Source organism: Cnephaeus nilssonii (assembly GCF_951640355.1).
Source record: "Cnephaeus nilssonii genome assembly, chromosome: 13".
Classification (NCBI taxonomy): Eukaryota; Metazoa; Chordata; class Mammalia; order Chiroptera; family Vespertilionidae; genus Cnephaeus; species Cnephaeus nilssonii.
In genome coordinates this window covers 46,954,507-46,967,409 of record NC_137084.1, presented here as the reverse complement: position 1 = coordinate 46,967,409, position 12,903 = coordinate 46,954,507, and the positions used below count along the sequence as shown (strand labels likewise).

Here is a 12,903-nt window from a genome sequence, read left to right as displayed (position 1 = left end):
GTCCTCTCTCTCTCAAAATCAATTTTAAAAAATTTAAAACAAACAAAAGTGGGACTGATAATAGTATTTATTTTGGAGGGGGACTAAATGAGTGAATGTATGTATAAAGCACTTAGTGCATGACACAATGAACTCTATTTAGGAAGTAGCTGTTGCTGCTGCTAATATTTTTATTATTTTCCAGCTGATTCAGAATCCATAGGCATCTTTAATGTCAAGAATAATGTTATCTTTACACATTGACTGCAAACTTTGATTATTGAGATAATGTTCAGATCTTAAAAAATGTTCAATTTGTTTTGGATTCTTTCTTTTTACAGGGCTCTATGGAGCAAGTCAGTTCTCATTTCTTGGAGCAGACGCTTGACAAGAAGCTGATGTCAGATCTAAGGGTAACTTGAATTCTTAGTTGTTTAAACTGGGTTTCTGGAACTAACATCAATGTAACACTATATGCCAAGTTGATATTGATTTAATTTTGCAGCCCATGCATTTGTTAAATTAATGTAGGATGATTAGATTACATTTAATTTAAAATCTTGGTAACTTTAACCAAATTAAAAGTTACTTAATTAAATTTTAAATTATTATGAGGAAATACCTTGCACAAGTTGTGTTCTACAGAGAAGAACCAGTATTAATTTTCCTTTTCTTAGAAATTGTAAAGGTCTGGTCTTATATTTTGAGATTGTGACATCTGAGGGCTGCTTTTCAGTAGCAGTTCCCATGGAAGAGTGAATAAATTCTTTCTCTGAACTGTAACAAAGTGCCTCTTATGGAATGCCTTTAAGCTTTTACTGCAGCAGTTCTCTGACATATTTGCCAGAACCCAATATGAGTCTGAGAATATGATATGTTCATTTATTGTCAATATCTTTATTTATTTATTTATTTACTTTTGTTAACTCACCTGAGGATATTTTTTCCATTGATTTTTAAAGAGAGTTGAAGTGGGGAGGAGGGAGGACATCCGATGTGAGAGAAGCACATCAATTGGTTGTGCTTCGCATTTGCCCCAACCAGGGATGGGATTGAACCTACAACCCAGTAACATGCCCTTGACCAGGAATTGAACCTGCGACCCTTTGGTGTAGTTTCCCCAGTTCTTTTTTCTTATGCATGTTTTAAACATTGTATGCAGATAGTTTTGTAAGTCTATTTTTTTACATTTGCCACAGTATCATATGCTTTTTTTCACATTGCTAACTTTATACGTAGCATTTTTATTGATTGCATAATATTCTGTTAAGTAAATGTATCATCATGGTTTAAGAGTCCTATACTTCATCATTATACATTTAGATCCTTCTAGTTTTTCCATCCTAATAAACCACATAAAGAATATTATCTTCTGCATATTAGCTCTTTTCTTCTTTTGAGTTATTTGGTAACGTAAGATAAATTCTAAGGAATGGTTAAAGAGTTGATATGAAATATTGCCATATGGCTTTCCTGAATGGCATTGCTTTTCATTTGAGGTAAGTGATTAGGTGTTCTTTTGTATTCTGGGGTAGAAGTATAAAGAAGGATATGCTCATGATGAATGGTAAGGGATGGGTGATCCAAAGGTTTCTAAGACACATCACAAGGTACAAATTTTCCTATTGGGTCTGACCCATATCCCTGTAGGCTCAAGTGCTGTATTTCATCAGTGCTATGAGGATGTGGAGTCACACCAGTAATGTTCAAAAGAGGCAAGTTATAAAGTATTTATGATAATAGTCATAACTCTCAAGTGAACTGAATATTTACTTTTGTAACTAGTATGTTCCCCATTAAGCATTCTGTGCAGAAAATGAATTTACTAGAATGTTGCTTGGGAGCACAGTATTGCTCAAATATAACACAATGTTGTCAAATGGAGACTTCTACCCTGGGACTGAAAAAGTTTTTTTCCTAGGGCCAGTGTATTATCTACCCGGCATGGTGCTTGGAGGGACACTGCCATTGTTTACCTCTCTGGTTCTCTCTTTCCTGTGTTGTCATTGCAAACATGAATACCTGTCTGATCAACACACTTTTTCACTGTCTTTAATAAGGTTACTATCTTTAATAAAGTTACTATCAGCAGTGATAGACCTGTGAGCCTTTGGTCTTTAAGTTGAATTTGCCTTTCTCTGCTCTGGTCTATTGAGTATTTTTATTTTTTGCAAGTTAACTGAGAGAGCAGTCTTATTTCCTTCCTACAGTGTTTTCAGGGTGCATCTTATTGTTCCTTCTTGAACCTCCTGCAAGTGGTAATTGTTGTTGTCCTCTACAGAGGAAACGCACTGCACACGAGCGTGCCAAGGAACTTTATAGTTCAGGGGAGTTTTCCAGCGGCAGGAAGTGGGGAGATGATGCTCCCAAGGAAGAAATAGATACAGGGGCTGTGAACTTGATCCAGTCAGGAGCTTGTGGAGCTTTTGTTCATGGATTGGAAGATGAAATGTATGGTAAGTATCCTATATAATAAAGAGCTAATGTACTAATTAGACTGGACTGTGGAACGACCTTCCGGAATGACCAGTGGGTGGGGGGTGGGCCTAGCGAGCCTCTAGGCAACCCCCCTTCCGCAGAGGCAGTGGGAGAGGGGGCTGCACGGTCCTGGTGCCTCTGCAGAGGCAGGACGGGGCACGACCAAGGAGCCTCAACCTCCCATGGCCCCTCTGGCCGGCCCCCTCCACCAGTGGGCAGGGGGTGGGGCTAGCACTAAGGAGCAGCGAGCCCAGCTTCTGGTTGAACTGCACTCCCCCCAAACCCTAACCTCACTCAGCCAGAGGCTGGGGTCACGGCTGGCAAGCGTAGTGACAGTGGTGGCAGCCTCTCCCGCCTCCGCGGCAGGCGGGCTGTAAGGAGCAAGTGGTCCTGGACTGTGAGAGCCCCCAACAGCGAGAGGGATGACTGAGTGCTGGCTTAAGCCTGATACCCAGGGGGACCGGGTCTAAGCCGGCAGGCGGACATCCCCCAAGGGGTACCAGATTATGAGAGGGTGCAGGCCAGATTGAGGGACACACCCCCTCCAGTGTACAAATGTCATGCACTGAGCCTCTAGTGACTACATAATAACAATGCTCATTTACTGAGTGACTGCTATGTGTAAGGCATCGTACTGATTGATATGCACACAATGTCTCATTTGGTCTTTACAGTCAAAGTGTACTTTTTTTTTTTATAGATCCTCACCAGAGGACACACTTGGGGGGAGAGAGAGAGAGAGAGAGAGAGAGAGAGAGTTGTTCCCTGACTGGGAATTGAACCAGCAACCTTTTGGGGCATGGGAGGATGCTTAACCATCTGAGCCACTCTGGCTGGGCTACTATTATTTTAACTTTAGAGACAGATGAGATTGAAATCCAGTTGGTATGATACAGTGGTTAAGAGCATGGACTTCAGCCCTGACCGGTTTGGCTCAGTGGATAGAGCGTCGGCATGTGGACTGAAAGGTCCCAGGTTCGATTCCAGTCAAGGGCATGTACCTTGGTTGCAGGCACATCCCCAGTAGGATGTGTGCAGGAGGCAGCTGATCGATGTTTCTCTCTCATCGATGTTCCTAACTCTCTATCCCTCTCCCTTCCTCTCTGTAAAAAAATCAATAAAATATATATTTTTAAAAAGAAGCTTCTTTAAAACAAAACAAAAAAAGAGCATGGACTTCAGCCAATCTTGGTTCAAATTCTGACATTTTTATAAAACAATCTTAATAGTGTTTCTGAATAGTGAGAATTAAATGAGATTATATATATATATATACACTAGGAGCCCGGTGCACAAATTCGTGCACCTTGAAAGGAACTGTGGGCCATGAGGCTACGGTGGGCACAGGGGCAGGTCTTGGCCTATCCTCTGCACCCCACCTGGCCCCTCCCACTGTGGCCCCTGGTCCCCTGTCTGCTGGCAGGGAGAAGTGGAGAAGCCCTGAGGGGAGATTGAGGCCTGCCAGCAGCCCCCCCCCCCCCCCCCCCCGCTCCCTCAGTGCCTGGGAACAGCGGCCCCGCCCCTGCTGCCCCCGCTGCTGGTCACTGTCTTTGAGGTGATTGGGGCTGGGCCAGCACTGTCAGCGGGTGCAAGTGCCAGGCAGGACCGCGGCCGCAGGGCCGATGCCCGCCATGTTCTGCACGCACACCCTGGTGGTCAGCGCACGTCATAGCGAGTGGTCAAACTCCCGGTCAAGCACCCGCCTGACAGGACAATTTGCATATTAGGCTTTTATATCCTATATAATAAAGAGGTAACATACAAATTAACCCTCATGCCCTCACAAGATGGCTGCCTACGACCAGGCCGGCAGGGGGGTTAGTGAGGGATGACCAAACGACTGAACAAGCAGGCTGTGTGGGGCGACCAGGCTGGCAGGGGGGTTAGTGAGGGACTACCAAACGACTAAACAGGCTGCATGGGGTGACCAGGCCGGCGGGGGGGGGGGGGGGGGAGGAGGGCCGTGAGGGGCGACCAGGCTGGCAGGGGGGGTAGTTGGGGGTGACCAGGCCAGCAGAGGGGGGGCATTTTGGGGCAACCAGGCTAGCAGTGGGGGCAGTAAGGGATGACCAGGCTGGTAGGGGGGCAGTTAGGAACGACCAGGCTGGCAGGGAGGGGGCAGTTGGGGGCAACCTGGCTGGCAGCGGGGGGCAGTTAGGGGCAATCAGGCTGGCACGCAGAGGCAGTGAGGGGCAATCAAGCCAGCAGGGGGTGCAGTTAGGGGTGACCAGGCAGGCAGGCAGGTGATCGATTAGGAGCTAGCAGTCCAGGATTGTGAGAGGGATGTCCAACTGCCAGCTTAGGCCCAATCCAGTCGAACATTCCCCAAGGGGTTCCAGATTGGAGAGGGTGCAGGCTGGGCTGAGGGGACCCCCCCATGCACGAATTTCATGCACCAGGCCTCTAGTATATAGATAAAACACTTGGCACAATTCATGACCCATTTATAGTAAGCACTTAATATATTGGTAGTAAAATTTTATGTTATTGATACTGATAACAATAATAACTTGTTATTAATTACCACACTAGTAAGAGACAGAAGCAAGATTTAAACCCAGATAATGTATAACCTCTAAGCCATTGTATGAATAAAGAGTGTTGCAGCCTGGCTGGTGTGGTTCAGTGGTTGAGTGCTGACCTATGAACCAGGAGGTCATGGTTCAATTCCAGGTCAGGACATATGCCTGGGTTGTGGGCTTGATTCCTAGTAGGTGGTGTGCAGGAGGCAGCTGATCAGTGATTTTTCTCTCATCAAAATATCTCTCTCCCTGTCCCTTCCTCTCTCTGAAATCAATCAAAATGTGTGTTTTTAAAAAAGTGTTACACCTTAATTTAAAAAAATATATTATCACTGGCAGTTGAATTTTAGATTAATAGGTGTTCCATAGTTTTCTGATTTGCATTGTTTCTGTTAAGAAATCTGTTGTCTTTTTTGTTTTTCAGAGAGAGATCAATTTGTTGTTCCACTTATTTATACATTCATTGGTTGGTTATTTTATATATGTATGTTTTTTATTGATTTCAGAGAAGAAGGGAGAGGGAGAGATAAACATCAGTGATGAAAGAGTATCATTGATCGGCTACCTCATGTACGCCCCCTACTGGGGATCAAGCATGCAACCTGGGCATGTGCCATGACTAGGAATTGAATCATGACCTCCTGGTTCATAGGTTGATGCTCAGCCACTGAGCCACACCAGCTGGGCTCATTGGTTGATTCTTGTATGTACCTTAACTGGGGGGTTGAGTTCATAACCTTGCCATATTGGGACGGTGCTCTAATCAAATGAGTTAACTGGCCAGGGCAAGAAAATTACTTTTGAAAGACCATGTTTTATTAGTAGATGTAAGAATTGGGTTATTCTATACAATTAGCTGTAAGGTTTTCTGTATATGTAGACATTAGTTAAAACTACCTCTGCTTTTTCTTGTTCCTTATGAACTTGATAAATGAATTATAATAGAAAAGTATTAGATAATAAGGAAGTCCAGTTATTAAAACTCGTTTTATCCTAAGACAAGTAATTAGAATCTATTTTGTTTCCACTAGCATTCTTTAGATTCTGCATTTTAATTTCATCACTGTTAATGTTTATGTGGTTTAGTTCTGCAGTTTTCAGTGTCACTAAGGTTTAATTAAAGGAACTTGTCATAGCCAGTTTGACTCAGTGGATAGAGTGTTGGCCTGGGGACTGAAGGGTCCCAGGTTCGATTCTGGTCAAGGGCATGTACCTCCCCAGCCCTGGTTGGGGCACATGCAGAAGGCAACCAATCAATGTGTCTCTCTCACATCGATGTTTGTCTCTCACTGTCTCTCCCCCTCCCTTCCACTCTTTAAAAATCAATGGAAAAATATCCTCAGGTGAGGATTAACAAAAACAAACAAATAAAAATAAATAAATCAAGGGACTAATTTTGGAAAGTGAGTAGATCATTTCATGCACTGTAACCTCTAGTTTTACCCATACTTTTAATCTTCTAGTTGTTGCATTTCCTCCCTTCTCTCTGGGCCTTTGTACATGTGGTTCCTCTGCTTAGAAAGATCTTTTTTCTTTCTTTTGGCCTAGCAATTCCTTCAGGCATTGTTTAAGGGGTCACTTATTCCATAAAACTGCCTCTGAAACTATTGAATGGGCTTTGTGCCTCTTCTACATTTTCTTCCTTTTTAAATATATTTTTATTGATTTCTGAAAGGAAGGGAGAGGGAGAGAGAGAGAAACATCAATGATAAGAGAGAATCATTGATTGGCTGCCTCCTGCACGCCTCCTACTGAGGATCAAGCCCACAACCCGGGCATATGCCCTTAATTGGAATTGAACCTGGGACCTTTCAGTCTGCAGGCTGACTCTCTATCCATTGAGCCAAACCAGCTAGAGCTCTTCTGCATTTTCTTATACTCCCTGCACTTTCCATTATACCATTCATCATGCTGTAGTGCAATTAACTAATTATTCTTGCAGGTAGGCTCTGGGAGAAGTCTTTTGTCTTTGTAAAACTTCAGTATTCAGTACAAGGCTAGTAAATAGTAAAGGCAGAATCTAATTACACATGTTCATACACCAGAGAAACAGTCTTTTTTTTTTTTTTTAATGATATTTATTCTTTTTTTTTTTAATTGATTTTTAAGAGAGAGGAAGGGAGAGAGAGAAACATTACTGAGAGAGAAACATCGATCAGCTCCCTCCTGCACTAGGGATCCTGCCCGCAACCCGGGCATGTTTCCTGATGGGAATAGAAATGGCAACCTATTGGTGAATATGTTGACGCTCAACCACTGAGCCACACTGGCCGGGTAAAACAGTTCCCTCCCAACCCCCAACATAGCAAATTCCTTTTCTCTGCTCTGGATCCTTAAGGAGACTGTAATATACTTTCAGCACTCCAAAAAGATCAGTAGAAATTGTTATTTACCTGCCTGTAGCAAGGTGGTACGTGCAAAGTAAAAACTTGGTGCAAAGTAAAACACCAAGTTTTTACTTTGTGTTTTCAAGTTTTTGCTTGGAATTTTTTCATCTCTTGTCTCATGCTGATAGGAGTTTCTGTGTGATTCCTCTGGTAGAGTTGCAAGAGTTACACATGAATCAATGTGGTATCTATACTAATAAAAGGGTAATATGCTAATTAGACTGGACGTCCTTCCAGGAAAAGCCATGTGGTGGGGCCAAGGCAGAGGCAGTTAGGGGTGATCAGGCTGGCAGGGGAGAACAGTTAGGGGGACCAGTCCCGGGGATGTCTGACTGCTGGTTTAGGATGACATCCCCTGAGGGGTCCCAGATTAGAGAGGGTGCAGGCTGAGCTGAGGGACACCCCCTCCCTTGCATGAATTTCGTGCACTGGGCCTCTAGTAATAGATAAAGCCCTGGGAAGAAAAGCCACCAATGAACATATTTAGGTCCATTTCTGGCTTGCTTTGTAATTAGCAATTTCACATTTAAATTACATTTTTTGTGAAGTGGAGCAAATCCTTCCCTTCTCATTAGAAGAAGGAAGTCATAACTACCAAGAAAAATCTGAGTCATCTCCCTTAAGTGTATTAACTCTGCTTTTTAAAGTGTCTAGAAACATTTCTTATACAAAAACAACTTACATTTGTTTTAACCACAATTTGAGTGGTTTTCTTTTCTTTTTTGAAACTGTACATTGTGTTGCAGAGCCATGGGGGAACCACTGGAACAAAACAAGCATCTATAAAAGTCTTGTGAGCATTGTCTGTAGCTTACTCTATCCCGGCACTTAGCACAGAGCCTGTCCTGTCCTACACGTTCAGGAAACATTGTTAGTGAATGAACGAAGGGCTTCCTAGCTTCAGTAACTTCACTGTTACATGTTCTGAGCCTTCCGAGAGTAGAGGACATGGCTCTATTTTCTTTTTTTTTTTTAGATATGATTTTTTATTGTTCATAATTTTGACAAGCATTAAAAATAAAAGTTTTTCAAATTCTTCAGACAACACAATAAAATTTTAAAAAGGAAATTAATGACTAGTTATTTGAAACAACCCAACAACTATGCTGATATTAAATATGCTTTTAGAGTTGATCATGATTTAACAAATTTTTTTTTTTAACTTATTGGTCTGAGAAAGAGAGGAAAGGACAGAGAGAGAGAGCGAGTGCGAGAAAGAAATATCAATTTGCTGTTCCACTCATCTATGCATTCACTGGTTGACTTATGTATGTACCCTGACCCTGGAGTACTAGTATGATGCTCTAACCAACTAAGTCATCCAGCCAGGGCAAGAGTTGATCATGATTTTGACAAACTTTAAAACTAAGGTTTTTTCTTATTCAGAAAGTCCAATATTTTTTTTTAACTTTTTTTTAAAACCTTGGCTAGTTTTTTAAAATATATATATATTTCTTTATTGATTTCAGAGAGGAAGAGATAGAAACATCAATGATGAGAGAGAATCATTGATTGGCTGCCTCCCGCACGCCCTGTACTGGGGATCGAGCTCACAACCCAGGCATGTGCCCTTGGCCGGAATCAAATCTGGGACCCCTCATTCCGCAGACCAAAGCTCCAGCCACTGAGCCAAACCAGTCAGGGCCAGAAAGTCCAATATTTTTAAAAGAAAAATAAAGACTACTTATTGGAAACAATCCAACACCCAAGGAAAATACTAATTTTTAGGATTAAGTTAAAACACATTAGTGTAAATTAATAATTTTAGATTTTCTATTACTCTAAATTTGTCATTTTGAGTATTCTAAATCTTTCCCACATTCTTCAAATATCTGATCTTCTATTTTCCATTCTCAGTTTGCCTGTTAGTTTACTAGAATATGGAAGCTTAGTCTTAGTTCCCTGCTCTCAAAATGTGGTTCACAAATCAGCAACAACTAGCAGCTGATTAGACATGTAGTCTCAGACCTCATTCCAGACAAACTGAATCAGAATCTGTATTTTAACAAGATTCTGAGATAATTCATATGCACATAAAAGTTTGATAGGCACTGTTCTAGAGCTCATATCTTCTTTCTTTTGACTTACACACACACACACACACACACACACACACACACACACACACACACACTGCTTGCTATCGCAAAACTTTTCTGTATCTTAAGTCATCTTACTGATGTTTAACCTTCAATTCTAGAGGAAAACACTTCCTTTTCTGTTCCAAAGCTATCCTCTCTCTACACCTGTGTTCTAGACTCATTCAGTCTTTATTTAGGGACATTAATTTCTTGCATGGCTCTATTTTCAAGGTGCTTACAAGACCTTGTGATAGCTAATGTTGAGTTTTTAACATATGCCAGGCAGTGTGTTATGTGCTTTACTTACATTATGTCATTCAGTCATCCTAACTACTCTGTAAGGAAATATTATCTCCATTGAACAGGTGAGAAAATTGAGGTGCTAAAGTTCACCTCCAAGTTTGTGGAGGGATTATTCTTCACAATTCACTCTGAGATCCCTATCATTCCAGAGCATCTACCTTTAACCACTATATAATGGTAGTCTGTATAACAACAGACATGGGTACTGGTCTTCGCTCTCCTCTCACTCACTTTGAGGCAAGTTAATGCACTTTGTTGAATCTTACCTCTAAAATGAGAATAATGGTATCTAGCCTGTTTTAATAAAATATTATTTTGGCTGCCTTTTTTTAAAAAAAAACCACCATAATACTTTACTGTAGTTGGAATACTGAGATAAATAAAAACTTAGTTTTCAAGAAATTCAGTTAATGGAGACAGATGTGTGACTTGATCACAAGTCTGCACAGTCAAGATCTAAACCTTAGTCCCTGTGACACCAACGTTCATGTTCTTAGGTTGAAGTGAAGGTGGAAGCTGAACCTATGAGCATGGAGATCTCCCAGAGTTTGTAGGGTGAGGGGAGTGGAAAGCAAAAGACAAAACTGAATGAGAAGGAATCCTTGGATTTTTTTCCATGGCTCTTAATTTGATACGCAGTTGTATTTGTCTCCTTTTGTTAGAGGTCCGCATTGCTGCTGTGGAGGCTCTCTGCATGCTGGCCCAATCTTCATCCTCTTTTGCTGAGAAGTGCCTTGATTTCCTGGTTGACATGTTTAATGACGAAATTGAGGAAGTACGTCTACAGTCCATACATACCATGAGAAAAATCTCCAACAATATCACCCTCCGAGAGGATCAGCTAGACACTATCCTCGGTGTATTAGAGGTGAGCAGTCACAGTTTGTTACTCATTTCTTCATCAGTACTTATGGGACACCACTTCTTGTTTATTTTAAACCAAGCATTCTGCTAGGTTTTGGTGATACGATAAAGTACAGGTAGCACAGTTCTGCCTTCTCATCACACAACTCTACCCAAGATGGAGGAGACTGATGTTAAACAGGAAATTCAAATAAAGCTTAGTGTTGCCGTGATCAGGAAAGGACAGGGCTCCCTGGGAATACAGAGAGTATCTAACCTGAATTGTAAGGTAAGGTTGCGGGGATAGGGAAGAAAGAAGGAACATAATGGACACTTGGAGGAGGAGTAGAACTTAAAGAGGCATTTTCTAAGGAAGGAGTAGCACTGATGGAAGAGTACCAAACAGGAGGAGGAATGTCTAAAGATCCAGAGGTAAGAGTGGGTGTGGTATAGTCAATGAATTCATTGTAATTGTAGCATAGAGTTGAAGAGATGGAGGAGAGGAGGGAAGCGGCTATAGATAAGGCAGGGACTAAATAATGAAGAATTATTCTCAGCCTTTGATTTAATTCTTCTCGTGAGTCATAGGATATTACAGCAGGAAGGGACCTTAGGGGTCCGTTTATTGAGCCCTGGAGTTTTACAGGAAAAAAGGTAACTTGTTTGTTACATAGCTAGTGCTTGGCTATGCCAGGATATAAACACAGATTTGCCTCCCAGGAGTGGATCTTGGATTACTTTTGTAAAGTGTCTGGATTTTATTTGTAAGTACTGATGTTTTTCAAGATATTAGCAAATTTAATTTGGTCTCTGGCTTTCTTTCTTTTCTTTCTTTTTTTCAGATATTGTGAGTGATAGTAATTTGATATTTACTCATTAGCACTTGTTACAGATTTCTGCTACATAAACAGACTGACTGGATGCTTTGATTTTGAAGTTCTCTATTCTCTATTATTCTTTCAGTTTTTTAGTACTTCTATTAAGATTTTTCCTGAGTTGTCTTTATCATTTTTCATGTTTTTTCCCTAAGAAGATAAATTTATAATCTGTAGATTGTTCTCCATGGATGGTCTCTATATTGTGCTCCTCCTTTTCTTTTCAACTTTTTTCCCCATCATTTCTCACCTTGAACTTTATGCAGTTGTCACTCCACTAATCATCATGCTTTTCTTCACTATTTTGCCTTCACTATAATTTTTCCCCCTCTGCCTACAAAACTGCCACTTTTCACTCAGCAGACTAGCTTATTCCCAGGATCTACTTTAGGCAACATATCTGGGAAGCCTTCCCTGACTAACCCCCCACCTCCCACGTGGGCTATATAGCACTTCTCTGTATTTTTATAACACCCTGTTATACTTATCAGTATGTTTCCAGCTTTTAAATTCTTTTTTTCTTAAATAAATATTTATTGATTTCAGAGAGGAAGGGCGAGGGAGCAAGAGATAGAAACATCAATGATGAGAGAGAATCATCGATTGGCTGCCTCCTGCACGCCCCACACTGGGGAGTCAAGCCCACAACCCAGGCATGTACCCTGACCAGGAATCGAACCATGACTTACTAGTGACCTCCTGGTTCATAGGTCAGTGCTCAACCACTGGGTCACACCGACCAGGCTGTTGGGGACTTTTTTAAATCATTTTAGTGAGGTTGAGTAAGAAATGGGGAGGAAAGAGGCCACTTCCCTGACATCATCTTGTACTGCTCTCTTTGTTTTTTTGTTTTTTATATTTTATTGGTTTTTTACAGAGAGGAAAGGAGAGGGATAGAGAGATAGAAACATCGATGAGAGAGAAACATCGATCAGCTGCCTCCTGCATAACCTCCTACTGGGGATGTGCCCACAACCAAGGTACATACCCTTGACCAGAATTGAACCTGGGACCTTTCAGCCCGCAGGCCGACACTCTATCCACTGAGCCAAACCGGTTAGGGCTGCTCTCTTTGTTTACTCTGCACTAGCTACCTGGTTTCCTTGCTATTTTTCAAACATGCTTCCACCTCATGGCCTTTCTGTGTGCTGTTCCCTTTGATTATCTGGTGTTAAATGCTCCACCTAACCCAGCACTCTTTCCCTTAACCTGCTTTATAGTTTCTTCATAATACTTAAGACTATCTGGATTGATTCGATTATTGCTAGAGGAGAAACCAAGATGGTAGCATAGTTAAACACCTAAACTGCGCCTAGCACAACAATTTCAAAAATACAACTAAAAGACAAAACGGACATCATCTAGAACCATAGGAAAGCTGGCTGACTAGAAACCCTACAACTAGAAGGAAAGAGAAAACCACAAGAAAAATCAG

At 41.6% G+C, this 12,903-nt stretch overlaps 1 protein-coding gene across 1 annotated transcript in view; it reads left to right on the top strand.

Annotated features, from left to right (window-relative positions):
* INTS4 (integrator complex subunit 4) overlaps positions 1–12,903 on the top strand; it is a 103,331-nt gene that overhangs the window by 42,929 nt on the left and 47,499 nt on the right. Inside the window, exons 9-11 of the mRNA XM_079787585.1 lie at positions 321–392; positions 2,261–2,435; positions 10,413–10,618. Of these exons, the coding sequence (XP_079643711.1) occupies positions 321–392; positions 2,261–2,435; positions 10,413–10,618 (453 nt within the window). The remainder of the gene's footprint in view (positions 1–320; positions 393–2,260; positions 2,436–10,412; positions 10,619–12,903) is intronic.